This window comes from Rhinolophus ferrumequinum, chromosome 10, assembly GCF_004115265.2.
Source record: "Rhinolophus ferrumequinum isolate MPI-CBG mRhiFer1 chromosome 10, mRhiFer1_v1.p, whole genome shotgun sequence".
NCBI lineage: Eukaryota > Metazoa > Chordata > Mammalia > Chiroptera > Rhinolophidae > Rhinolophus > Rhinolophus ferrumequinum.
In genome coordinates this window covers 49,208,390-49,234,159 of record NC_046293.1, presented here as the reverse complement: position 1 = coordinate 49,234,159, position 25,770 = coordinate 49,208,390, and the positions used below count along the sequence as shown (strand labels likewise).

The window sequence follows — 25,770 nt, the reverse complement described above, 5'->3', positions numbered from 1 at the left end:
ATTATTGTTTATCTGTCTAACACACCTACCAGGCATCTAATGACAGTCGGGGGGCGGGGGTGGGGTGGGGTGGAGGCTGCACCAGGACACGGCAGGATTGTCTCCAAGATGACTCATCACCTGGCTTGGACTGTCTTCCTCAGACACACTCTCCTAGTCCCCTGCCCCCTCCAGGCCTCAGCCTCAATCAAATATCTACTGAGCAGTCATTCCACTGCCTCGCCCCCACCTAGGAATCCCGAGGCCTAGAAACCTGCCCCATCATCTGCCTTGACAGGAGGCAGGGGGCTTTGCCTGTCAGTTACAAGAATGAGGCAAGTGGAAGGTACAACCCCGATGGTCTGCCCTGGCTACCAGGGAACAGGTAATCACCCCAGGCCATCTTCTCAGTCTCTCAGGAGAGAGAAATGAGAAAGAGATGTGAAAAAAGAAAGGCAAAGAAAGGGTAGTGTTAAGGGGAAACATAGATGGGGGGGAAGTAGGTATGGGACACTTTCATTTTCACAGATTTAAATGTCTTTCTTTAGATCCTTGCACCCACCCCTCAATTTCTCTTTCCTTAGCTTCCTCTCTTAGACATATAGTTCAGATTAGAAGAATGAATGTGATGTATACACGATACAGTATGGCATGCGGTTAAGTGCAGCCATGCAACCCGGGTTCAAGCTCCAGCTCCATCATTTACTAGCTGTTTGATCTGGGCAAGTTACTTAATACCTCTGAGACTCAGTTTCACTATCCGTAAAGTGGGAATAACAGTAGTACTACTTCATAGGCAGAGATTACATATACATGAAGCACTTGCAACTGTGCCAGGCACTTCCAGGCTACTGTGGCCCGCTGAGAGGTCTCTGGAAGCAGAAGTCCTGCCTCATTCCCCGGTTCCTTTTCCACCTGCCAAAAGTAGGGGCCAGTATGAACAGGAAATGGGGGACCCTACTGATAGTCTTTGGAAACTCTCCTGCAAGAGCTTCTAGACCAGGTTACTGGCCACAGCAACTTGAAACTTCCAACTCACTCCCCCACCCCACCCCACACTCCCCCTGAACACTCTTCCCCAAGCACACCTGTGACCCCAGCCAGTTATCCCTTCTTGCCAATATCCAAGCTGGTCTTTCTTCTTCCAGATTCCCAGAACTTGGGTGGGTGGGTTTGGGCTTGGGGCCAGATTCCTTCTCAGGTCCCTTGCCTTTTCTGGAGGGGCGTTTAAGACTCCACCATTGTTTCTTAAAGTGTGTACACAGCAGATAACTTGGGGGTGTTTATTTGAAATCTAGATTTTTACATTTCATACCACTAGGACTAACTCTGAATTTGGGGAAATGGAACTTGGATTTGATAAGCTCCTGGGAAAAATTTTTAAAAATACACATTAAAACTGAGATTTTCATCACAATTGAACCTCTCCCCAGCCCAGCTCCATGAAAATAATAGTCGGTGGAAGATGGGGGCTCGGCGTCCCCCACCAAGGGGATGGATTGTTAGAGATGTGTTTTCTCCAGTCCAGGGAGGCTCAGCAGCAAAGGGAAAGCGACAGACATGGGGCCAAAAGGGAACAAGTCCTAGAAAGCGGGGGGCGGGGCTTATGCCTCTTTTCAAAACCCTGGTTAACTTGCTGAGCAATTACCCGGCGCCGCGGGAGTCGCTGTCGCGGAGCCACTGTCTCTCCGCCCTCTCAGAGGCAGGAGTGGTGTGAAAAGGGCGGCGCTGGGCCACCTGCGCGGTGGTGGAAACTGAGGCCTGAGGAGGCGACAAGCTTTGGTACAGAGTCTACACCGGACTGCAGTCCCAGGGCTGCACCTCCACCCTCCAGGCAGCCAGGGGGAGCGCGGTGTGGGGCGTGGCCCCCTAAATCCCGCTCTTTCCTTGAAGCTCACCCACAGCTGTGGCCTCCATCCACCCCGGGACGCAGTCCTTCTTCAGCCTCAATTTCCCCAACCACGCCCCCCTGTGTGTGTGTGTGTGTGTGTGTGTGTGTGTGTGTGTAGGGCAGGGGGTAGGGGGATGGGATGTGTGTACGAGAGCGCAGCGGTGGGAGGCTGGGCAGTGGGATTCCCCACGGGAAAGCAGCCCAAACCCTCCCCCGGACTATTCGAGACCCTGAACCGAAACAAGAGGGAGACGCCCCCGGCCGGGAAGCGGCCCCAGCCCGGATTTCCCTCCCGGGTGGGGTCACAATGACTCACCCCCCTCCCCCTTCCCGCGTTTCCTTGTTTGCATTTCTCCTCCTGGCCACGTGGCGGCGGGTGCAGCCACTCACTGCCCCTACCCGGACACCCCGGTCCTGCAGCCCCGCCACACATCCCAGGGCTGCTCCTGGGCCCTGGATTTTCTCAGGGCTCCAGCTCGTGCCCGCTCTGTTTACTCTAGAGTCCCGACTCTACCCCTGCAAGTTCCCTGCCCTACGCGCTCCCGGACCGCGAACGCAGAGCGCCTCCTCTCCGCCCCCTCAGCGGGTCCGGGAAGGGGAAGGGGGCGGGCAGCTCAGGGGGTGTGACAGCTCCCGCTCGGACCAGTGCCAGCTGTAGCCTCGCTTCAGTGCCCCGTGCCAGCTGGCTCTTTCGTCTGGGACGGAGGCGAAGGATCGGGGCTCCTGGTCGCTGTTGGGGGGGACTCCCCCCCCCCCCAGCCCTCTGTCCACCCAAGAGGAGCCTCTCCGCCCAGCCCTGCTTCTGGCTGCTCTAACAGCCGGGCCAGCTAGGAATTGGCCTTGGTCACTGCGCTTGGGACTTAGAGCCCGCACCCCTCCAGGATCCCTTTATTGGAGCTGACCGGGGCTCGCTGGGGGTCCCCCCAGCCTTTTGCTAGAGCCTGAACGGCTAGGCGAGCTTGAGAAGGAACATGAAGGTGAGTAAGGGGGGCAGGGGCGAGGAGGGGCAGGAGAGGAAGCTGACACGGTGGGGAGTTTGGGTGAGAGAGAGAGGGTTGGTCGGGGTGAGGGAGGAGGGGAGAAAGGTTTGAGCTGAAGCTGCATTTCTGGGGGATCCAGAGAGTCCATAGCCTCAGACTGGGAGATGGTGGAGATCCTCGCAGGGACTTGGGCTGCGGGGTGGGACATAAGTCCAAAGAAGACCGGGAAGGAGGGCCCGATCTCTCGCCAGCTGGAGACCCCTAAGTGCGCCAGACCGGCAGGCCCCAGTGAAGGTCTTCCTGTCCCTCCCCCTGCTCCTGGCGGGGTTGCAGCACCTCCGCCAGACCAGTCCAGAGGACTCTGAGGAAGCGGTGCTGCCTGGGGTAGTTGTGCCCTGGTCCAGCTGCCCCAGCCCCATGGTTGTCCGCCTTCCTTCGCGCGTCACAGGTGGGCTGGCCAGGTGAGAACCGCTGGCAGGTGGGCCTGACTGTGGAAGACAGCCCAGCTCTGGAAGCACCACAGGTGGGAGGCCTTCCGGACGTGGTACCGGAGGGGACACTGCTCAACATGGTGCTGAGGAGGATGTACCGGCCCCGAAGCTGCTCCTACCAGCTGCTGCTTGAGCACCAGCGCCCCAGCCGCATCCAGGGGCTTCGCTGGGTGAGTGCCCATCGCTTGCCCAGGCCAAGGACCAGGGCTGGAGGGGGGCCTGGATTAGGAGTATGGGCATGCTGCTGGTGGCCCAGCTTGCTCTGGGGGTGTACTGCCTGGTGGACCTGGTGGACAATGGGTCAGGCAGCTTGGCTGCAGTGTGTGTGGGTGGCTCACACAGCTGCACTATGTGTCTGTGTGCATGTGGTGCCCAAGTGCCCCCATTCAGGCACTGGGGAAGAGGCAAGGGATTTGTCATTTATCCATCACCTCTGTGTGCCTTGAGTTAGGTGCTTGTGTGTTCTCCAGGGTGGTAGGAGGCATGCATGAAATACTGGGAGCCAGGTCAAGTGGGGGGTGAGATAAGCTTTGTTATTGTTCCCGATACATCACCGTGGCAACATTCTTATTTAACTGCATGGATTCTGCTTTTTGATCTTGGGGTGAGGTGGTCATGTGAACACTGCTTGGCATCTGGCTTTGCGGGGGGGCTCAGGGAAGGATTCTGGGAAGTTTGGAGAATCTAAGATGACCAGAGCACCCCTTGCCGGTGAAGAACACCTCTGGAGCTACAAGGATGAAGGAGAGAGCAGGAGAGGGGGGAAATGGTGGAGTGGGGTACAGGATAATGGTTGCAGGATCCAAATCAGCAGAGAAGCTTTCTCCAAGCACCCAGACTTACAGAGTGACTGCACCTGAGGTTCAGTGTGTGTCTTATGTGTGCCCATCTGTGTGTGTGTGGGCTACTCGGGTAAAGGGGTGGAGGGATGGAGGGAAAGCAGGACAGACTTGGGAGAGCTCACTCACGGAGTAGAATGACCACCACTGTCTGCCTCCTTCCTCCTACCTCTCCCAACCATCATTTATATTTACCAAAACATGAGGCTGAGAGAACTGAGCCCAGCCAACATGAGGGGGTCCTCCTAGCAATCAGAATTGAGAGGATAACCTAGGTGGCAGTCCCCCAACCCTTCCCTGCCAGAGTCTTCCTGATAAGAGGCCTTTTGGGCCTAGGTCATGCTCAAGATGAGGCTCTGGAGGGGGCAGGGGAGCCGGTCACTTCTGGGCTGTCCCCACCGTCACCCTCCAAATCATTGGCAGTAGCTACTGCTTGGAGCCAGTGGGCTGGAACACTCCCTCCCTCCTTCCCTGTCAGGCTATAATTACTTGTGCATTTCCTGTCCCCTTCCCAGCTTGTAGAGGCAAGGTGGGGAGTGGGGGGAAGGTCAGGTGCCAGGACAGTGAGGTCACTAGAGGATCCTCTGGGACCAAGTCTTGGGGGGGGGGTGATGGATGAGGCCGCCAGGCTGTCTCCTGACTCCCCAGACCTCCCAGAATGGAAGTGCTGGTGTGCTTGGGGAGGCCGGAAGGGTGGGGGTGAGGGTTGCTGGAGTGTAAATGGGGTCAAAGGCACAGAAACAAGGCCCCTCCCCTGCCAAGTAGGGGGGCAAGTGGAGATTAGTGATTAGAAGGAACTTAGATATTTAGGGCTAGGGGCAGGGCCCGCACCCTCTCCTAATGACCAGCTCTGGGGAGTGAGGGTGGGGTGGCTTCAGCCCATTGCTTCTGTGTTTAAGAGGTTCTGGGTACCTGTAAAGCTGTAGGCCTATGAAGAGCTCACATGAGGGACAAGTGCCAGGCCGGGAATATGCATAAGTAGGGTGAAGGGTGGATGTTGAGAGGGGGTGGAGCCCAGCGTCCTGGGAGGACAGTGCTGGGAGTTATGCAGGTCAAGCCTGCCTCTTAGAAAATCAAGGGGGAAACCCATCAACCTCCTGAGGCCTGAAGAGAGCACTTTCTGTTCCTACTGGACCAGGACAAGTGAAAATGAAAGCAGGTTACAGCAAGAGGGCCTGAGGTTAGATATAGGAAGGACTTACCAACTCTGGCAAAGGTGACACTGGAATGGGATGGAAGAACATCTCCTCTGGAAAACATGACGGGGAGAGGAGATTGCCTGGTGTCTGGGGGTGAACAGAGGGATCAATCTGTCTAGAGGTAGGGGCAAGATCAGGATGACATCTGGTGGGTCTCACGAACTCAGAGAAGCGTGGATGCTTCTCTTTGAGTGATTGTTTTGGGGGTGGTGTCTCTATGCTCTGACTCAGAAAACATGCTTTCATCTAACTTGTCCAAATAATGGTAGTAGCTAAGTTATCTAGTACTTATGTCCCAGGCACTATTATAAGAGCTTTACCTTTGTCCTATCGAATGCTCTCACAACAGCTCTGTGAGGCAGGTGTTAGTGTCATCATCTCATTGTAGAGATGAGAAAACAGAGGCACAGAGAGGCTAAGTGACAGGTCCAGGGTTACGTAGCTGTTAAGTAAGGGACAAAGCTGGACTTTGGTCCCGGGTAATCTGGCTGCAGAGTCCAAGCCCATGGATACTTTCTCATGCTGTACATTGTAACACTGACACCCCAAAGCATCACCCCACCCCTGCATCCTTCCCTGTCCCACCATGCACAGCACATTCTGGGCCTGAGACCCTAACCATGGGCTAAAGGAACTGGTCTGACAGGTCCCCACGCGGCTGCCTGGCTCTGTGCCTACCTGCCAGTGGGGCTCTGACACTCAGTGACGGGGAGGGAGGGTGCGGCAGGCCATGGCACCGGTGCCAGGGGAGCTAGCTAGCACCTTCTCTTCCAACTTGAGTCCTTCCTGTCCAGGCATGAGAGGAGAAAGTGGGTGAGGGCCTCCAGCCCGACCCGTCCCAGCTACTTCTTTCCCACTGAGAACCCCTTAACGGACACTCAGGGTCATCAGATCAGGGACAGGGTCAGCCAAGGAACATTTCTTTAACATTTACAAAGCAGTTACAACAAGCCAGGCACTTGCTAGTATTAACTCATTTGATCTTCCTAATAACTCTATGGGTCGGTACTGTTATCACCACCCCATTTTACAGGTGAGGAATCTGAAGCACAGAGACGTTGATAAGTGGCCCAAGGTCACACAACCAACTGGTAATGGGAGAACAAGGATTTAAACCCAGGCCTCCAGCTCCAGAGCCCACACACTTGGCCACTGGCCCTGAATAGTACCCCAACCCTGATCCTAGGGGGTTCCTAGTACACAGGACGGGGTAGGGGCCCAGAGGGGCTATGATAATAAACCTATCGAACTTCGTTTAACCCAGTGTTTTCCAAGCTGACTTGCCCATGCCGCATTCCTGAGGGCAGGATACCTCTATCATCTCAGCTTCCATGGCACAGTGAGGGAGACATGAGGTACGTGTCATGGAGATGGCCGGGCAGAGTGGCTAAGAATGTGGGCTTTCGAATCAGACGGGCATGGAGTGAATCCTGGTGCTCTTACTTACCGCCTCTCAGGGCAGGTTATTTAACCTCTGAACCTCCTCTCCACTGCGAAATAGGAGACAAACACCGACTTACAGGGTCAGCCTTGGTAGCAGTTATTTGGTAGGATCTTCCATTTCTAGCAGTGTGTGACTTTGGGTAAGTGGCTTTATCTCTGGCACCTGCTTTCCTTGGCACAATGAGAGGGCTGCCTTCATGTCCCTTCGCTCTGACGGGCCAGAGCCCCCAGCCTCTGAGCCTCGTGCCCATCCCCTGGGGCAGGACAGGAAATGGTTTAAGCGAGGCCTGTGGATTTGGGAGCTGGGTTGTGACCGGCCTGGCCACATGACCTGGCACCTCCCCTCCTGATGTGCCCTCCAGGGTCAGAATAATACCAGGAAGGGAGCGTGTGCTGGAGCCGGGGTTGTGGGCACCAGTGGGAGTTGGGGCAGCGACTGGGGCCACCTGGGCATTTTCACATGAACAACAACAAGTCATTAGCACTCGGCACTGTTTGTTCCAACTCAGGGGGCTGGCTGGGTAGCATTCCTGCCCTTCCTCCTTCCTCGGCTCCTCCTCCATCTCCTCCTCGTTTCCTGTTGCTAAGTCTCCAGGGCTCTGTGTCTGGCACTGGGCTGGGCCCCATGACCCGGGCAGGGATACCCTGGGGACACCTAGTGACTTCCGCCCAATGCTGGGCCAGGAGCCTATACTTGCCAGACCTCAGGCCTTTGCCTGGTACATGGTAGAAGATGCCAGGACCAGGGAGGGGGTTCTGGCCCCATGCCTGGTTGTCCCCAGTTTCCCAGCCGGATCCTTTTCAGGGACCTGAGTGCAGATGGGAAAGCAGGAGAGAGAGTGCTGGCGAGAAGAAGGGAGCAGGGAGAGGAAAAGGGGCAGGTGTGGCGGATGGAATGAGACCAAGGATATGAGCACTTCTGGTAGGAGCTCGAGTTCATCCATGGCCATCTGCATGTCCCAAGTACGTGTGACTGAGTTACGTGGGGGTTACCCGAGTTACCTCAAGTTTTGTTTCCTCGGAAAACGAAGAGGACAGATAATACCTACCCCGTCCAGTTCACATCTGATCCTATTTAATATAATATAGGATCAGAGGGAATCACAGAGACGGTCGTGCTTCGTAAACTGCGAAGTCCACAGCCTTGGGTAGGGGCTCTTAGAGGGTAGGGCATCCTGTCAGGGGTGTCCGCAAATTCCAGTTCTCGGGTGGCAGGAAAAGAAGGGTTGGTAGGGGCTTCATGGCCGACAGGCTGGGGAGTCCTGGATGGCTCAATTGATACCAAGGGCAGGAAACATTGCTAACCCATGTTTCCACATAAACCCTGTCTTCTGGAGTCCGTCCTGTGTGCCACCAAGCCTTACTCATTCTTACAGTATTATGAGCTAGCAGCAGCATTTCAGAGAGGAAAGGGGCCTTCCAGCAAGCAGCCGCCCTTTGTTTCACAGATGAGTAATAATAGGTAACATGTACACACAACTATATGCTAGGCAGGGCTTTGAACATTCAATGTATATTAACTCACGTAATCCTTCCAAAAGCCTGAATTGGTACTCTTGAGTGTTTTACAGATTTTATAGACAAGGAAGCTGAGACAGGAAGAGATTAAATCACATATTTGGGGTCACACGGCTAGTATAATAAATGGAGGAGCAGAGATCTGAATCCAGGAGTCTGGCTCCAAGGTTTCTGTTAATACCAGGCTGCATTGAGGCTCACACAGGGCAGGAGGCTTGCCCACGGCCCTGTGGCTGGGGACAGACCCTGGCCCAGGAGCAGGAGTTCCAGCCACTCACTTCCTGACCTTTCTTGTCTCATTTCCTCATGCTCTTCCAGGTGGTTTACCTGGGCCCTGGGTAAACAGTAGGAGGAGCTGGGGGTTCTCAACTGTGGGGATGCAATGCTTGCGTCTGGAAGGAAGACAGAGGTCTGGTGGTAGGGCAGCAGGGTGGGGTAGAGGTGACGCTGGGTACACGGGGTGCTCAGTGAGCATTTGTTTACAGTTGTCCCCCCTTATCCATGGGGGATATTTTCTAAGACCCTCAGTGGATGCCTGAAACCGTGGGTAGTTCTGAACCCTATATACATGCATACTATATTTTTTCCTATACATACATACATACATACATACGTATATACATACCTTTTGACTTAAAGGAAGCACTTGTGGCTTCTCTTTGGCATATCTGAATCGCCAGCATCACTATTCTTGTGCTTTGGGGCCATTATTAAGTAAAATAAGGGTTATGTGCACACGAACTCTGGGATAGTGGATCTGTCAACTGAGATGCCTAGTAAGTGACTAATGGCTCGGTAGCGTATAAGCATATACAGCATGGATACTGGACAAAAGGATGACTCATGTCCCAGGATTTCAGCGCAAGATTTCATCACAGTACTCAGAGTGGCGCGCAATTTAAAACTTAGGAATTGTTCATTTCCGGAATTTTCCTTGTAATATTTTCAGATAAGGGAGGTACTACTGTATTTGGTGAATGAATAACTAAATGGATGTATCTGGAGTCGGGAAGTGGGCGAGGGGTAGGAGTGATGAGGGAGGGGTGGGGACCGGGAGCTGGATTGGAAGGCCTAGCACTGACGCGTAGTCTCTCCCCACTGTCCTCAGACGCCACTCACCAACAGCGAGGAGTCCCTGGATTTCAGTGTGAGCCTGGAGCAGGTACACGCCCGAGGGTGGAGCTGGGGCAGGGGGCAGCATGGCCAGGGCTCAGGGCCTGAGCCAGCTGTGCCGCTCCCCCTCCTAGGCATCCACGGAGCGGGTGCTCAGAGCTGGAAAGCAGCTGCATCGACATCTCCTGGCCGCCTGTCCAAACCTCATCCGAGACCGAAAGTACCACCTTAGGCTCTACCGGTGAGTGGAGGCCTTGCCTGTCTCCTCGCCCAGCCCCTCTGTCTTTCTTTTATTCGACTCCAGGCATCTGTGCCTGGCCTTGCTTCTATCTTACTGGAGCTGGGCCTAGGAAGGTGCCTTTCAGACGGAGAGTTCTTCCCTTTCCTCTCTCCCCTCCTGCCATTTGACTCTCCTTCTTTTTCTCTGTTCCCTCCTATAGGCAGTGCTGCTCTGGCCGAGAACTGGTGGATGCAATCTTGGGCCTGGGGCTTGGGGTCCATTCCCGGAGCCAAGCCGTGGGAATCTGCCAGGTGCTGCTAGATGAAGTTGCCCTCTGCCATGGTGAGCCTGAGCCCAGGGCGGGGCACCCAGGGCTGGGCAGTCTTGGGGAGCAGGCATCTGGGGGTGAGGAAGGGTGGGCATCACAGTGGAGCCTCATACCCACACAGCCTCAATTTCCTCTCCCCCGCCATGCCTGGGCCTCTGCCCCCCAGTGAAACACGACTGGACCTTCCAGGACCGAGATACGCAATTCTACCGCTTCCCTGGGTCGGAGCCAGAGCTTGCGGGAGTCCATGAGCTGGAGGAGGAATTGGTGGAGGCCATGGCTCTGCTCTCCCAGCGGGGGCCCGATGCCCTGCTCACGGTGGCACTTCGAAAGCCGTGAGTCAGCACCCTGTACCCTGCAACCCCAGGTCCCACATGGCTCCCAGAATCCATAGCTTCTCAGTTTCTTCTCCAAGGGGATCCCTTACTTCATGTTGAGGGAAAGGACCCTGGCTGGACCAGAGGCCTGAGCTCTGGTCTGCATTCTGCCACGGAATTGCTGTGTGATCTGAGCCCACCTTCCCACCACTGAACCTGTTTCTTCCTCTGTGACTGAGGGTGTGGGGCGCACGGCCTTTAAGACCCTTCCCACTCTGAAGGGCAGCAATGGCTGAAAGAAGGTGGGGCAGCAGGCAGATCTGGGTTCAAATTCCGGTTCCACTGGCTACTAGCGGAGTGACCTTGGAACTCTCCGTGCCAGCTTCCTCTTCTGTGAAAGGAGGATAGCATGCCCACGTCATGGGGTTGTTGTGAGGGCGGGCTGAAACGATGCGTGGGAAGCGCTTAGTCCCGTCTGGCACATAGTGTGCACTTGGGAAAGGCTGGCCTGTTAATGATTACAGTCCTTGCTGAGGCACCAGCTGACCCCAGGCCTGTGCTTGATGGGTGAAGTGGACCCTGTCCCTGGCCTCGGGCCCATAATTCATCCTTTGCTTCCTGGTCCTCCCGTGCCGCAGCCCGGGGCAGCGCACAGACGAGGAGCTCGACCTCATCTTTGAGGAGCTGCTGCACATCAAGGCTGTGGCCCACCTCTCCAACTCGGTCAGTCCACAGACCCCCCCGCTGCCCCTTTCCCCAGAAGCCTCCTCTTCCTGTGACTGTTCTGAGGAGTCCCCAGCTGCGGGGCCACAAGGCACTCCCCTCTCCTTCCAGCTATGGCTTGGAAATTTCCATCTAATTTCCTGCCCCCAGCATACTTGTCAGAAAATCCTCCTGTCTCTCTTAGCCCTTTACCTCCCGTTGAATCCCAGGCCACTTGACCCAGCCACATCTCTGCCCCTGGGCACTCATGTCTTTGGGCCCTACCTCCTCACCCTTCACCTGGCCCTCTGCCCCTGGACTTGACCACGGACCCTCCTCTCCCTGCCCTGCAGGTGAAGCGGGAGTTAGCGGCAGTGCTGCTCTTTGAACCACACAGCAAAGCGGGGACTGTGTGTAAGTCAGACATTTGACAGGAAGCCTGGCACCAGGGGCGTGGACATGGGTGGGGGGCACAGAGAAGCAGTGGTAGGTGCTGAGGACAGGTCTGATCTGTGCTTCTCTCAGTGTTCAGCCAGGGGGATAAGGGCACCTCGTGGTACATTATCTGGAAGGGATCTGTCAACGTGGTGACTCACGGCAAGGTGAGTTCTCCCTTCTTCCCCAGCCCCCGGGTTGTACCTGCTTCCCGGTCCGTGCCCTCGTACCTTTGTGGACCTGAGGCTGCTGATCTCCCAGGTCTTCCCCCGCCTTGGTGCTCTCCCCACTGTGCTTCTGTTTCATGAGGGCTGGGGAGGGGGTGAGCTATGACTGAGGCCTGGATACAGGGGCTGGTGACCACACTGCACGAGGGCGATGACTTTGGACAGCTAGCTCTGGTGAACGATGCACCCCGGGCGGCCACCATCATCCTGCGAGAAGACAACTGTCATTTTCTCCGTGTGGACAAACAGGACTTCAACCGTATCATTAAGGTGCCATTGCTGGGGGTGGGGAGGGCAGGGGACATGGCAAGGACACTTCTTTGGAGAAGTGGTGTGAGGCAAGAGGAGGGACCAGGGAGAGCCAGTGATGAGCGGGAAGAGAGAGGAGATGGAGAAGCTCAGAGGTGATGGCTGGAGGTGGGAGCATAGCCTGGGGTGTGTGAGGAGGTCCATACGGGCTAAGGAGGTTCAGTGAGCTCCGTGAACCGCAGCTCGGTGTGGGAGACCAGGGGGTGGGGCTACAGAGGGGTAAGAGCCTAGGGTGCAAGGGGGCAATGGAATGAAGACTGGGCTCCGTGGAGGGAAGCCAGGGAGGGATGGGTTGGAAGAGGGGCTCAGGCTTCGTGATGGGCAGGGGTGGGCGTAGAGGCCGATCCAAGCTGTGGGCATTGAGTGGGGTGGGAGAAGGGCTGAGGGTCCTTGTGGGCTCAGGATCTGGAAAGGGGGAGGTGGAGGGAGAGACCCTAGAATGGGGAAAGGAGTTGTGGTGTGTGCTGAGCACCAAGTGTGGCTTGTTCTCCAGGATGTGGAAGCAAAGACCATGAGGCTGGAGGAACATGGCAAAGTGGTGTTGGTGCTGGAGAGAACCTCTCAGGGCGCTGGCCCTTCTCGCCCCCCCACCCCAGGCAGGAACCGGTAACACACCCGCCATGCTCCCTCTCTACCTTCTCTCCTTCCATTTCCCAGGCTTTATTGCCTTCCCCCGCATCATACCCCTGCCCGCTGACCTCCTGGAGGTGGGGAAGCATCCAGGGATTAAGATGTACCCCCTGAGCCAGCCTCCCCTCTACCGTAAGGTGGGGCAGGGCTGGCAAATAGGGAAGGGTGATATGATTGATTATTGATGTCTGCACTGGCTATGGGAGGGGGCAGTAGGGGCACAAGTGCATGGCTTGGCCATCTCTGCTAGGTATACGGTGATGTCTGGCACCCCAGAGAAGATCCTAGAACTGCTGTTGGAGGCCATGAGGCCTGATTCCAGTGCTCATGACCCAACAGGTAGGGGCAGGAGACACCCTGCCTGCTCTCTGAGTCATTGGGTGGTCAAGCGCAGCCTGGGAGAGGGCCAGACACCTGCATCTGACCTCACTGGGTGCTGGATTGGTCTGTGGGGCCAGTCGGCAGGAAGTCCTCATTCCTATGCTATTGGCTTGGGTGGGGAGCACAGTCATGGGGGCTGGGCCTTGCTGGTACCTTGCCCGTGGTGGGATTAGGGGATGGACGCCCCAGCTGTGCCTACCTGTGCTCAGTGGACTTGACTTCTGAAGCCCCGCCTGTCGCCACATCCCTGCCCTACAGAGACATTCCTCAGCGACTTCCTCCTGACCCACAGTGTCTTCATGCCCAGCGCCCAGCTCTGTGCTGCCCTCCTGCACCAATATCCTTCCAGCCTCAGGATAACTAGGGTGGTGTGCAGAGCGGGGAGAAGGAATTGTCATAGCGTGGCTGTGTCAAACCCTCCAAAGTACCAACCTCATGCCAGGCCCAACTGGTCAGCGGGCCCTGGGTATCCTGCCCCTCCTTTGCCCAGGGTGTGGTGGGTAGCCCTGTTGGACGTTGTGGTTCCCTTGACTGGTGCCCACCTTCCACGTGGAGCCCGCGGGAGGCAGCGAGCAGGAGCACAGCACCTACATCTGCAACAAGAGGCAGCAGATCCTGCGGCTGGTCAGCCAGTGGGTGGCTCTGTATGGCCCCATGCTCCACACGGACCCGGTGGCCACCAGCTTTCTCCAGGTACCTGGGAGTGGGGCAGGGCTGGACTGGGCTGCCTGGGTGGACAGCATCTCAGTGCATCTTGGCTCCTCCTAGAAACTCTCAGACCTGGTGAGCAGGGATGCCCGGCTCAGCAACCTGCTACGGGAGCAGTGGCCGGAGAGGCGGCGCCACCACAGGTGATGCTTTGGCTTTTAGTTAATGTGTCATATGTGGGACTGGCAGTGCCGCAGGCAGTGGACTCAGGCACGCGGCTTTATTATTTATTTTCATTTTTTTTCTCATTAGTTTCAGGTGTACAAAACAATGTAATAGTTAGACATTTATCATTTATATCCCTCACACAGTGATAACCACCCTCCCCCCATCTAGTACCCCTCTGACATCACATACAGCCATTACATTTCCACAGACACGTGGCTTTAAATCCAGGCTGCACCACTTATGGTCGTGCCGCCCTTCATGTTACCGGCACCCGCCTCAGGGCTTTGGGCTGTTGTCTGTAAAGTGGGAGAGAACCTGCCTCATTGCGTGGACGGGATGAGTTACTGCATCTTCCGAGCACAGACAGTGCCCTGTGCACCGTGCATGTCATGCGAGTGTTGGCTGTGGTGGCTTATTTGTCCAGTCCTGCTTGTTTCAATGGACTTCTCACCAGCCACCTTGCTGTTCACCCTCATGTCATGCGCTCAGCCATTCTCACACATCACACAGTCATTTGTGTGTCATTCTCCTATCCCAGGTGCACCTGCTGTTCTCACTTCCTCCATTCTGCACATGTTTACTCCCCAGCCACATTGGTGCCAGTTCCTGCTGGCCCCGCCTGGTAAATTTCCTAGTCTACCTTCCTCCTCCCAGACATTCTCATGGGGGAAGCTGAGGTCCAGGGAGAGCTCATCTGGACCAGCACCTGCTCCATCTGACACCCAAGTCCATTTCCTCCTACAACTCCTTTTTTCTTCCCCTGCTGGGAAAATCACAGAATCCAGGGTCCCAGTTTCAGCACCAGTGTTGCCCCTCTCTGAGTGATGTTCACGAAATCTGCAAAACTCTGAGCCTCTAGTGAGGGTGGATGGGATCCAGAGCACTGGACGCCTCCCTGCTCCTGACCCTGTGACGTCCTGCCCACAGGGGTCTCAGGCCTCCAGTCTCACCTCCCTTCTCTTTTTCTTCACAGGTTGGAAAATGGCTGTGGGAATACATCTCCTCAGATGAAGGTGTCTGCTCTGAATTGGCTCTGTTCACATCTGTCAGCCCTGGCTTTCTCCCTCTGCCCTATCTGAGGGGCTCTGCGTGGGAAGGTTCCCCACGCACAGACACACCTGTGGCTCTGAGATGGGTGTTCACATGGGCTCATGTGGCGCTGGGGCCAGGTCCTGTGGGGACACAGAGGTCTAAGGTCACCCCTCCGCATTCACCCCCAAGGGGCTTCTAATGTTTGAGAGGTAATTTATGTTCACATTTAAAGCCAGGCAGTAGTTCCCACCTGGGAGGTGAGGCATGGTGCCTGAAGGCAGCCAGGGAGGCTCAGACATTTCTGCCAGAGGAAGGCAGGCCCCTCCTGGGAGTCAGAGGTGGCCAGTGCCATTCCTGGCAGGAGCCCCAGGAGAGCAAAGGGGAATTTGAAGAGGTGAGGAGCTGAGATTTGGTTGAGGAATGGTGGGAGTAAGAACTGGAAAGGTAGGTTGGGGCTGGTTGTGGGAAGTGCTGCATGGGGAATAAAATCCAAATGCCTCACCTGGGCAGCTCCCTGTGTCCGGCTGCCTCTCCCACCTCATCCTGTCCCCTCCTCCCTGATGGAGACACTCACGGCCTTCTTCTATAGATGAAGCTTGTTCCCTCCTCAGGGCCTGCAACTTTCTTTCTCTGACTCTTTGCATACCTGGATCCTTATTGTTCTGATCTCAGACAAAATGTTGCGTTCCCATCTCTATATAGAGCACTCCCCCCCGGCCCCACCACACACACGCTGGCCACTGCCCTCCAAGGTGTCCACTATGATTTTCTTCAAAGCATTATCACCATGTGGAATTGTTTTATTTAACTCGTTGCTTATTGGCTGTTAGTATCTGTCACACCCCTCTAGACTGCCGGCTTTAGAGGGGCCTTGACCTCTGTTTCCCAGGGCTCACAGCGCTGCCTGGCCTATGGCTGACGCTCAGGAACTAGCATGGAATGGCCCTCATGTGCCAGCACTGTGCTAGGAGCCGACGATGTAGGAATTGCCTCGCAGAGACACCCCTGGCCTCGAGAGGCTTATAGTCAAGCGAGGGACATTGCTGCTGAACAAGCTCATGCTGTCTAAGGGCTAAAACAGGGATCTCTGAAAGCAGGGAAGGGAAGGGCTGACTCAGGGTCAGGGTCGGGGAATGCATCCTGGGCAGTGACTGCTGGGTGTGAAGGTGGAGGGAGAGGAGGACTGCAGGCAGGCATGAAAGGGGGAGGCGCCCACCCATTAAGAGCCGTGGAGGAGGGAGTGCCAGAGGGAGTGCCAGGGGAGTCTGGCGAGGTGGGCAGGGGCCAGAGCAGACAGGGCCCTGTGGGCCACGGTGAGGGGTTTGCTCCTTGTCCTCAGAGCAGGGGAGCCATTGAAGGCGTTTGAGCCAGGGATCGACAAGATCGAATTTGTGTCTTGCATAGGTCAGCTAAGAAGGCTGTGCTTAGCCACCAGACAGGGATGGCCTTGCAGCCGTGTTCGGAGGCTTCATCTGCCTCTGCTCAGGCAGATTGGAGGAGGAAGGAGGGAGGCCCCTGAGGAGTGAGGATGTAGGAGAATGGTTGAGTAGATTGAAGTAGATTAGGTACGAGGAGATGTGGGCAGGTGAAACTGGAGGGTTGGCCTGGGCTGGGGAGGGAGTCGCAAGGAGACCCTTTGTAAAGAACAGTCCCAGGACACCGTGACAAGCTGTGGGAAGCAGGGGAGGCAGGAGCCTTGAGCCCAGGAGAGTGGCCAGGAGGAGTGGTCTGGGAGACAGAATGAGGGGATCTGAGGGCTGTGCTGAGCTTGGGGTGATGGAGCCCAAATGCAGAAGGATCCAGAAGGCATTGAAGACCAGCACATGGAAGGGAGTTCAGCGCTTATGGTCAGGTTTGAGAGTCTTCCATGTGCAGGAGGTACGAGAAGCTATGAGGAACCCTGAAGAGAGCTCTGAGATTTGGAAATCTAACGAAGAACCATGAACTGAGGTCTGAACCTGATCTGCCACATTCAGAGCTGGGAGGAGGAGAGTCACAGCGGAGTTGGAAAGGACAGTCAGGGAAGGCCTGTTAGAGAGGCCTTCACCCCATCAGCCCATTGTGGTTGGGACCCACAGAGGAAGGGTTGTGGGATCTGACAGGGCACTTGAGAAAGTTGAGAGTCACAGAGGGAGGGAGGAGCAGATTAGGATTGCAGCTGTGCCATTTAATAGATGTGTTGCCTTGGGCATGTTACTTAACCTCTCTGAGCCTCATTTATCTCATCTACAAAATGGGAATAATAATAGCAATGTTTTTGTCAAAGGGCTATTACAAATATTTAGATACTTAGAACAAGCATGTACCTAGCCTAGCATATAGTAAATAGCAAACTAGCATATGGTAGCCGAGGGAGGAAAAGGAAAATAAAACCAGGGTCAACAGCTGAGGTGTGTTCATATTAGAACAGCTCTGGGCCTATTTGGAAGAGGGGGTGACACACACATAGAGGGTCCCATACTCGTTCTTAGCCCTGCTCTGTCTCTTCTGAAGCCTCAGTCACCGGTGCCTTACCTGGCTCAGGTTCATGCAGCAAGCACAGCCAGCCGGTGGTGCGCATGCTGTGTGGGTCCCATGCTCCCGGTGACAAAGACGCGCCCCACCCTGCCATGCTCTCCTCTATCCTCTGGGCCTTACTTTCTCTTTCTCTCAGGCCCGGAACATGCCTGTTTGGCTCCCTGGCCAGGACGAGGCCCTCCCCAGCAGCAACTGTGCCATCCGAGTTGGGGACAAAGGTTGGTCTGAGCCAGCCAGGGCATAGCCTGCACTCTGTTGTTACCACCCTTGACTGCGCTGTGCCTGGCTGAGGATAGCACGCTGCACTCCTTGGGGCCTCAGTGCCAGGCCTGCCAGCCCCGTCTCGGCTCAGAGCCTCCCACTTGCTCTGCAGGCTGCCCACCTTCAGCGCCCTTGCCCATCCTTGGGACCTTTCGCACTGCTTGCTGCCCTCTTCCTCCTGGGGTAGGGAGACCAAGCAGCCTCTTCCCTCAGCTCCGCTCCGTCTTCCCCTCCAGTCCCCTATGACATCTGCCGGCCAGACCACTCAGTGCTGACCCTGCAGCTACCTGTGACAGCCTCAGTGAGAGAGGTGATGGCAGCATTGGCCCAGGAGGATGGCTGGACCAAGGGGCAGGTGCTCGTGAAGGTCAACTCTGCGGGCGGTGAGTTGTGTTTCTGGGTAGGGTGGCCCCAAGAGAGAAGGCCCCTCAGAGCCAGGCCCGGATCCCCTAAATGAGGATCATGACCATCTCTATAATCTCCATCAATGTGAATGATGCCTAAGGTTTATGGGAGGTTGATAACGCCTCTTCAAAGTGCTTTATAGGTAGTGATTCACAGCATGAACTCTGGGGCCTGCTGCCTGCCTTTGACCGCAGCCCTTTAGCCCACATCTGTATGTCCTTGGGCAGGAGACTTCATCTCCCCCTGCTCTGTTTCTTCATCTGCGAAATGGGGATGATAAGAGTACCTGCCTCATAGAGGAATGTGAGGACTAAGTGAGCTCATCGATAGAAGTGTTTAGAATGGTGTCTGGCACATAGCACTCCGGAGGTATTAGCTGCTGCTATTATTATCACGCTTACATACTCATTTGCTCCTAATAACAATCATATGAGATAGGTACTTTTATCCTATTTTCAGACAAGGAAACCAAAGCGCAATGGGATTAACAATTTTCCCAAGCTCCCACAGTGAGAGTGTAGCTTGCCTTGAATCAGAGTAGTCTTCATTCATTTGGTCAGTCAGCAAACATAGTTGAGGGTTAGCTACGGGCCAGTAATGTGTTAGGAGCTAAAGGTGCCATGGCAGGTAACATAGAGCAGCTTGGTGGTTAAGAACATAGATTGTGTGGACTCCCAGTCCTGGGTTGGAATCCGAGATCCACTCATAACCAGCTGTGCAATCCTGGGCAAGTTGTTTAACCTCTCTGCACCTCCGTTTCCTTGTCTGTCAAATGAGCCCTATAACCGAACCTATCACACAGGACCGCTGTGACTATTAAATGAGGTGCTGTGTGTAAAGCACTTAACATGGCACCTGGTACGAAGTCAGTGTGCAGGACGTGGCAGCAGGAGGCTTATTTAGACCTGCCTTTGGAGAAGTTGGAACATTAAAAACCCCTGTTGTCCATGAAGGATGCAGCCCAAGTCTGACAGATGGAGCCCAGGGTAGACTGGAACTAGGGGCATCCAGAGAATAGTAGCAAGGAGTGGAGGCAGAAAAGCAAAGCCTTCTTCCTTCAGGAAGTGGGGAGGATGAGGTTACCTGTGCCTATGTGTGCTCTAGGAAGCACTGCCCTCTGGTGGCCACCTGGAGAGTTGCGGTTGCCCCAAACCAGTATTTATTGAGGCCCTACTATGTGCCCTGCGCTGTTTTGGGCACTGATCCCTAAATTGTTTTGATTGACACCCTTGTTAGTAACCGATATTTTATTTCAAATCCCTTGCTTTGTCTGTATTTGAATATAAGTCATATACATAATTTCCTACCCTAATGTTATGTAATTTTTATAAAACTGCACACCAAATAGAGATGCAAAACAGATGAGAAAAATAAACATAAGTAGGAGAGCTAATATTTTTTCCTAGACACATGGATGGTCTTGTGTACCTTACTTTGGAGGCTACTGGTCTAGGGACTGGGGACTCACACATGGCTAAAAACACGGTCCTAGTCCACAGGAGCTGATGAAAATCAACACCGAGACTTCTGTAAGGCATTTCCCAATTTTCATACAGCTTCTATATGTGTCATATACTTATAGCCACTATGGATATAAATTATTTCATTTGACCATGCATAGTCAGGGCAAGCCTTGTCGTCTCCATTTGACAACGAGGACATTGAGCTCAGGGGCTTCCCACCTTGCCCCAGGTCCTCCTGTCACTAAGCTTTCCCTTTCATCCTCCTTGGGTGTGCTTCCCTGGGTGTAGATGTGTGGGCATGTGCACCTGTGCATTTAGAGCACCTGCCCAGGAGTCTAACCCTGACACTGGGAGAGGGACCTCCCAGCCTCCCAGACAGGGCCTCCACCCTGCCTTGGGCTGCTCCCTGGCCTCTCTCCCTGTCCCTGCCTAGCACAGCCTCTGCTCTCCTTGCAGATGCCATTGGCCTGCAGCCAGATGCCCGTGGTGTGGCCACATCCCTGGGGCTCAACGAGCGGCTCTTTGTTGTCAACCCACAGGAAGTGCATGAGCTGGTAGGAACAGGCAGGGTGCCAGGGCCCAGGGAGCATCTGTGTTTTGGGGGTGGTAGGGGGGGTGCTGAGGGAAGGTCATAGAGAGGAGGGGTGGGCCTGGCTCTGGCTGCTTCTGCACCTTAAGGGGGAAGAAAAAGGGGTGGGCTTCAGCTGGTGGGGGATGCCAGAGAATGGGGAAGGGGGAGAGCCAGTTGGGAGTTCTTAAGGGGAAAGAGGAAGATTGCCCTCATTAGGGGTTCTCCAGGGGACAGGAGCCCTACCAGGTGGGGTCCTAGCACTGGGGAGCCGTCAGGAAGACGCTTCCTTAGGAAGCCCCATCCTTCAGAGGCCCCTCCGCTCCCTGCAGCACCCCTGCCCAACTCCCAACACACTTCTGATCATGAGCACAGAGTCTGCCCCAAACTCTTTCCTCCCACCTGGTTCCTTTCCCCTGGATTCCTTGGACACCCCCCTGAGTCCTCTCCCACCTGCAGACTCCACACCCTGAGCAGCTGGGGCCCACTGTGGGCTCTGCTGACGGGCTGGACTTGGTGAGCGCTAAGGACCTGGCAGGCCAGCTGACGGACCACGACTGGAACCTCTTCAACAGTATCCACCAGGTGCAGGGAGCAGAGCCGAGGGGAGGAGAGCAGGCGGCGGGGCACCCCGCCTGACACACACTGATCTCTCGTTCTTCCCCCACCCAGGTAGAGCTGATCCACTATGTGCTGGGCCCCCAGCACCTGCGGGACGTCACCACCGCCAACCTGGAGCGCTTCATGCGCCGCTTCAACGAGTTACAGTACTGGGTGGCCACGGAGCTGTGTCTCTGCCCCGTGCCCGGTCTGCGGGCCCAGCTGCTCAGGAAGTTCATTAAGCTGGCAGCTCAGTGAGTGTCCGTGGGGGCTCATGGGATGTGTGACAGAGTCCTGAGGCCACTTTTTCTTAACCCCCTGTATATTGCCAAATCTGCTAACCCCTTGCTTCCCTGAGTCCTCTGGAGCCTCTGCCTCGCTATCCCATCCATGCCGCTCCACTGCCTGCAGAGGCCCCAAGCCTGGCTCTTGTCTGGATGTGGGTCTCTCTGGGTGTGGCTATTTCCCCTGAGGGTCTCTGGGTCTTCTGCTCACAGCCTCAAGGAACAGAAGAACCTTAATTCCTTCTTCGCTGTCATGTTTGGCCTCAGCAATTCGGCTATCAGCCGCCTGGCCCATACCTGGGAGGTAGGTGTGACCTGGAGAAGGAAGCCATGGCCTCCTCATCCCAGACCTGAGGTCAGGCCCCATGCCCTTCCTGGGAGTCCTGCTGAGGATGGGGTTCCCATCCGAGAGCAGTGACGGCTCTATTTGCCTCTCTTTCTCAGCGGCTGCCCCACAAAGTCCGGAAGCTGTACTCGGCCCTGGAGAGGCTGCTGGTGAGTGGTGGGCCTCAGCTTCTCCCTCCAGAAACCGATTCTTGGCCCCTCTGCCTGTGTTTGGTCATTCCCAGGATTCCCAATCCTGGGCCAGGGCCTGGTTCCTTCAGGCCTGTGAGGATTGGGTGTTTAGTACTGCGGTGGGGCTGCGGAGTGTTACATCCCTCAGTAGGTGTAGGTATGATGTGTGTGTGGGGGGAGCGTTTGCTGTGGCTGTGAGGTCCTGTGTGACGACCAGGACAGGGCACATGTGGTGTCTGGCCTGGGGTCTAAGGTTTCAAGGGAGCATCAGGGGGACACTGGTCTCCAGCTGACCTGCCTCAGGACTCGGGAAACAGGTCCCGGCCGCACCCATCCTGTGCTGGGGCCTGTCAGTGGCCTCTCAGGAGACTTGAGAAGCCTGTGGGCCAGATAAGGTCAAAAGATGAAGAAAGAGTTGAGGAGCTGAACCTTAGACCCCAGGACTTTGGTTGGGAGGGGGCGGGAGGAGGGGTTGACAGTGTCCAGGAGAGAACCGACACAGAGATGCTTTTATCAGTGTGACTCTGGGAGCTCTTAAGAAATAAAATTTGGGGTGGCCGGTTAGCTCACTTGGTTAGAGCATGGTGCTAGTAACACCAAGATTGCCAGTTCGATCCCCACATGGGCCACTGTGAGCAGCGCCCTCCATAAAAAATAAATAAAGAAAGAAATTTTAAAAAATCAAGAAATAAAATTCACCTCATGTGACTCAAGAGGGTCAAAGGAATTTACGAGTGAGAGAGAGAGAGAGAGAGAGAGAGAGAGAGAGAGAGAGAGAGAGAGAGGAAACCTCAGGGCCTCTGGACTAATTTAATGACCATGAAGTTTCCTTGGGGGCTAATCAGAAGCCAAGAAGCCACATGCACACGTGACCTTTCCACCTGCTGCAGAGCCTGCCTTGGTGAGATCTGGGGTTGAGAAGCTGAGCTCCCAGGGGATGGACTTATGGCCCTCCCTGTGGGGTGGAGCATTTGGCTATGTTTTAGTATGTAATGGGTTATGGTATGGGGGACCCTCCCTTCCTTACTGTGGCTTCTTCCCTTCCAGGACCCCTCATGGAACCACCGAGTGTATCGATTGGCCCTCACCAAGCTCTCCCCACCTGTCATCCCCTTCATGCCCCTTCTTCTCAAAGGTAATAGGACCAGTGCTTACCTTGCGGCCTCCATCCCATCCGTACCAGTACCTGTCTGTATGTCTACCTAGGCCTCTCTGAGAGATTCCAACGTGCTGACACCTTGGGGAGCACAAAGATGAATTAGGAGTCCACAGACTAGAAGCAGACTTAGGACATGCAAACTGATATTCGTGACTTTAGATGGCCTATGATATGAGGCCTAAGAGATTCATGGAAATTGCTCTAGGAGGTCAGAGGGGAGCCAGAGAAAGACGGTAGTGTTAGGGTGGGATAGGCCTGAGGCTTCCCATTATTGGCCCTTCACCTTTCCTGAGCTGCAGGAAGGGGAAGGAATTTGGGGAGCTTTGAGCAAAACCCATCTCTTTGCAGACATGACCTTCATCCATGAGGGAAACCACACCCTGGTGGAGAATCTCATCAACTTTGAGAAGATGGTGAGTGCAAGAAGAAGAGTCATCTGCCAGTGGAGTGGGTTGGGAGATGTGACAATGGCCTTGGAAGGGGGCGAGGGGTGGAGACAGTCTAAAGTTATTAGTGATAGAAATGGGAATTCTTATTTTAACATAGCCCCTGCCTTACCCCATTGCATACTTTCAGGCCAGCTCTCCTCAGGGGGGTGACAGCCTTAACTATGTCACCCTTCTATGAGAGCCCCTCCCAGGCCTCTTCCGCTAAGCCCTTCCGGGCCTCTGTTCTTTCCATTACCAGGTCCCTGCTGGGCTTCTGCATGTGCTGGGGCAAAGCAGACATGACCCCACCTCTTACAATCTCCTAGTCTCTAGGAGCACCCTGCTCAAAGGGAGCTCAGGTTCCCAGCTGCCCCATTGGCCAGGCCAGGCTTCTGCCCTCAGGCCTGGTCTCACGTCCTTGCCTTGTCCGCAGAGAATGATGGCCAGAGCCGTGCGGATGCTACACCACTGCCGAAGCCACAGCAACGGTGAGAGGACTGGTCCCTTTGGGTAGGAGCCCTCCAACAATGTCTCCTTCGTTGCTGCTGCTTAGCCCTCTCTCCCTGACTCCCTGCTCTCCCCCCACCCAGTGCCTCTCTCACCACTCAGAAGCCGAGTTTCCCACCTCCACGAAGACAGCCAGGCATCAAGGATTTCCACATGTAAGTGGGGCAGGGTGGGTGCTGATGAGTTAGCCATGTCTGGCATGTACAGGCACTTGCATATGTGATGCTGATAACTTGGGAACAGCTCTGTGAGGTAAGTGGAATGTTAACCCAATTTAAAGATGCATAAACAGGCTTGAGCGTTGAAATAACTTGCAGAAATAACTAGTTAGCAATAGAGTTGCAAGCCAGGCAGTCTTACTCCAGACCTGCATTTTTTAAATTGGCCCTCAGTTGCATGAAATGGAATTAATCATAATCCACAGTTCATACCACACTTTCATCATTGGCCCTTTATTTTATTGCAGCGCGTGTTTATTCTGATAATATAATGAACGTCTCTGAACCCAATACAACTATGAGCACGTTGACAATGACATACTTCCCTCCTGTCCCCTTGCCTCACCACCCGTAGGAACCACTGTGCTGAATTTTGAATTACTTATTTTCTTGTTTTTTAAAAATAGCTTTATCGTATGTATACACCCATATACACACGTATATCTGTAAAATGCCTCATATGATGTATGTATAATCACGAGAAACTATTCTTTAGTTGTAGTTGGTTTTGAACTTAGTGAAAGGGGTATTGTGCTGTATGTCTTCTTGGTGACCTGCTTTTCTCCGAGCCTGTGCTCTGAGCCACGTGCTCTTCTGCCCAGCGGTCAGTGGGAGGCGGGGCATCAGTCTTCAGGACGCAGCAGGGCAGGGTGGGCGGCAGAGGGCAAGAAGGCTGATTTGCTCCTTGGAGGGGGAAGGGATGGACTCTACAAAGTGGCGTCTGTGCGCTCCCTGACTGCTCTGCCCCCCCACCCCCCACCAGGCTCGGAGCAGTCCCTGAGCACCCGGAGTCCAGCCAGCACCTGGGCTTATGTCCAGCAGCTGAAGGTCATCGACAACCAGCGGGAACTGTCCCGCCTTTCCCGGGAGCTGGAGCCATGAGGAGGGGGCTGAAGCTGGAGCAGGCGCTTCCTGCTGGGGAAGTCAGGCCGTGCCTGGGCCAAGGGGCCCACGGGCTGGCCACAGCCGGGCAGGGCTCTCCACGGAGTGGACTCGAGGCCCTGGAGTGGGCAGCGTGGAGGCAGCCATCCCCTGTGATGATTGGCCACTAAGGAGGACCTTGAAGTGGAATGAGCCGGGGCCCAAGGCCAAGGAATGGGGGACAGAGAGGCCCTGGAGTGGGTGGGAGAGCGGAGCCGGCGCTGGGACTCTGTTCAATAGAGAGCTCTCCATACCAGGCTTTTTCCAGATTTTGTGTCTTATGGCTTTGTTGTCCAGCCATCTCCTGGCCCCTGTGGTTTGTTTTCACAGTGGACTGAGAGAGTGGCCACATGTGTGTGGCATGTGTGTGTCAGGGGAGGGCCGGTTGTAGAGGAGGCAGGAGAGGGAGGGGGCGGTTCTGCTTTTCTGTCCAGAGCATGTAAGAGAAACACATGGGCGTGGTCAGGCGTGTTTGTGCGGGAGTGGTGGTCCCCGAGGAGCCCTGTTGTTGCCGTGCATTAACAGAGATGCCTGTGTTCTGTGGCCAGTCCGGTGGGGGTGTGGCAGGGAAGCCTCGGCGCTGAGGAGAAGGTGCCGTGCCCTGGAGGGGACTCAGAGAGGCCGACGCAGCAGCTCCCCTGCCCATGCGTGGTCGCTGGGACCCAGGCAAGCTGCTGTCCAAATCTAAGCCCCCTGGCCACAGAACCTGCTGGAGCCCGGAGCCCCTGTCACTGGCTGACCAGCATAGCCCTCTGCTCTTCACGGTGGTCTGAGAGGACAGGTACAGCCCAGCTGCAAGTAACTCCGTCCACACCGTGTCCCGCTCCACTTCCTATCCCTCGGCTTGGAGCACATCACGGCCTGTCTGGAGGAGCGCATGCAGAACTGCGGCCTCCGGGAGGTGGCCAGTGACAGAGAGGATGCTGAGGCAGAGGCTTCCCAGGGGAGTCTATCCCTTGCCGAGGCCTAACAGGCTCTCAGGAAGTCAGGATTTCTTGTCAGTGATGAGAATG

General features: G+C 55.3%; 1 protein-coding gene across 3 annotated transcripts; it reads left to right on the top strand.

The window, feature by feature from the left end:
- The first annotated feature begins 2,323 nt into the window (after positions 1–2,323).
- On the top strand, positions 2,324–25,026 carry RAPGEF3 (Rap guanine nucleotide exchange factor 3). 3 transcript variants are annotated; one of them, XM_033117232.1, is made up of 28 exons: positions 2,324–2,847; positions 3,299–3,511; positions 9,449–9,502; positions 9,588–9,694; positions 9,894–10,015; positions 10,123–10,336; positions 10,957–11,041; positions 11,374–11,434; positions 11,546–11,622; positions 11,806–11,952; positions 12,485–12,597; positions 12,872–12,960; positions 13,261–13,339; positions 13,545–13,695; positions 13,771–13,853; positions 14,852–14,891; positions 17,564–17,645; positions 17,925–18,071; positions 20,013–20,110; positions 20,584–20,709; positions 20,797–20,978; positions 21,222–21,312; positions 21,453–21,503; positions 22,572–22,659; positions 23,032–23,096; positions 23,545–23,599; positions 23,721–23,773; positions 24,600–25,026. In XM_033117232.1, the coding sequence occupies exons 1-28, from the start codon at positions 2,842–2,844 to the stop codon at positions 24,615–24,617; spliced, it is 2,697 nt and encodes an 898-aa protein (XP_032973123.1). In that variant the 5' UTR covers positions 2,324–2,841; the 3' UTR covers positions 24,618–25,026. The 3 variants fall into 3 exon arrangements, with proteins under 3 accessions (XP_032973123.1, XP_032973121.1, XP_032973122.1); XM_033117230.1 differs by having other exon boundaries at positions 2,331–2,847; positions 23,702–23,773; XM_033117231.1 differs by having other exon boundaries at positions 2,333–2,847; positions 10,168–10,336; positions 23,702–23,773.
- Positions 25,027–25,770: the final 744 nt, after the last annotated feature.

Bases quoted from the DNA above. Each gene is read 5' to 3' on its own strand.
- RAPGEF3 (XM_033117230.1), top strand. The intron at 18,072-20,012 runs GTGAGTTGTGTT...CTCTCCTTGCAG, and splicing joins GAAGGTCAACTCTGCGGGCG to ATGCCATTGGCCTGCAGCCA. The intron at 23,774-24,599 runs GTAAGTGGGGCA...ACCCCCCACCAG, and splicing joins GGCATCAAGGATTTCCACAT to GCTCGGAGCAGTCCCTGAGC.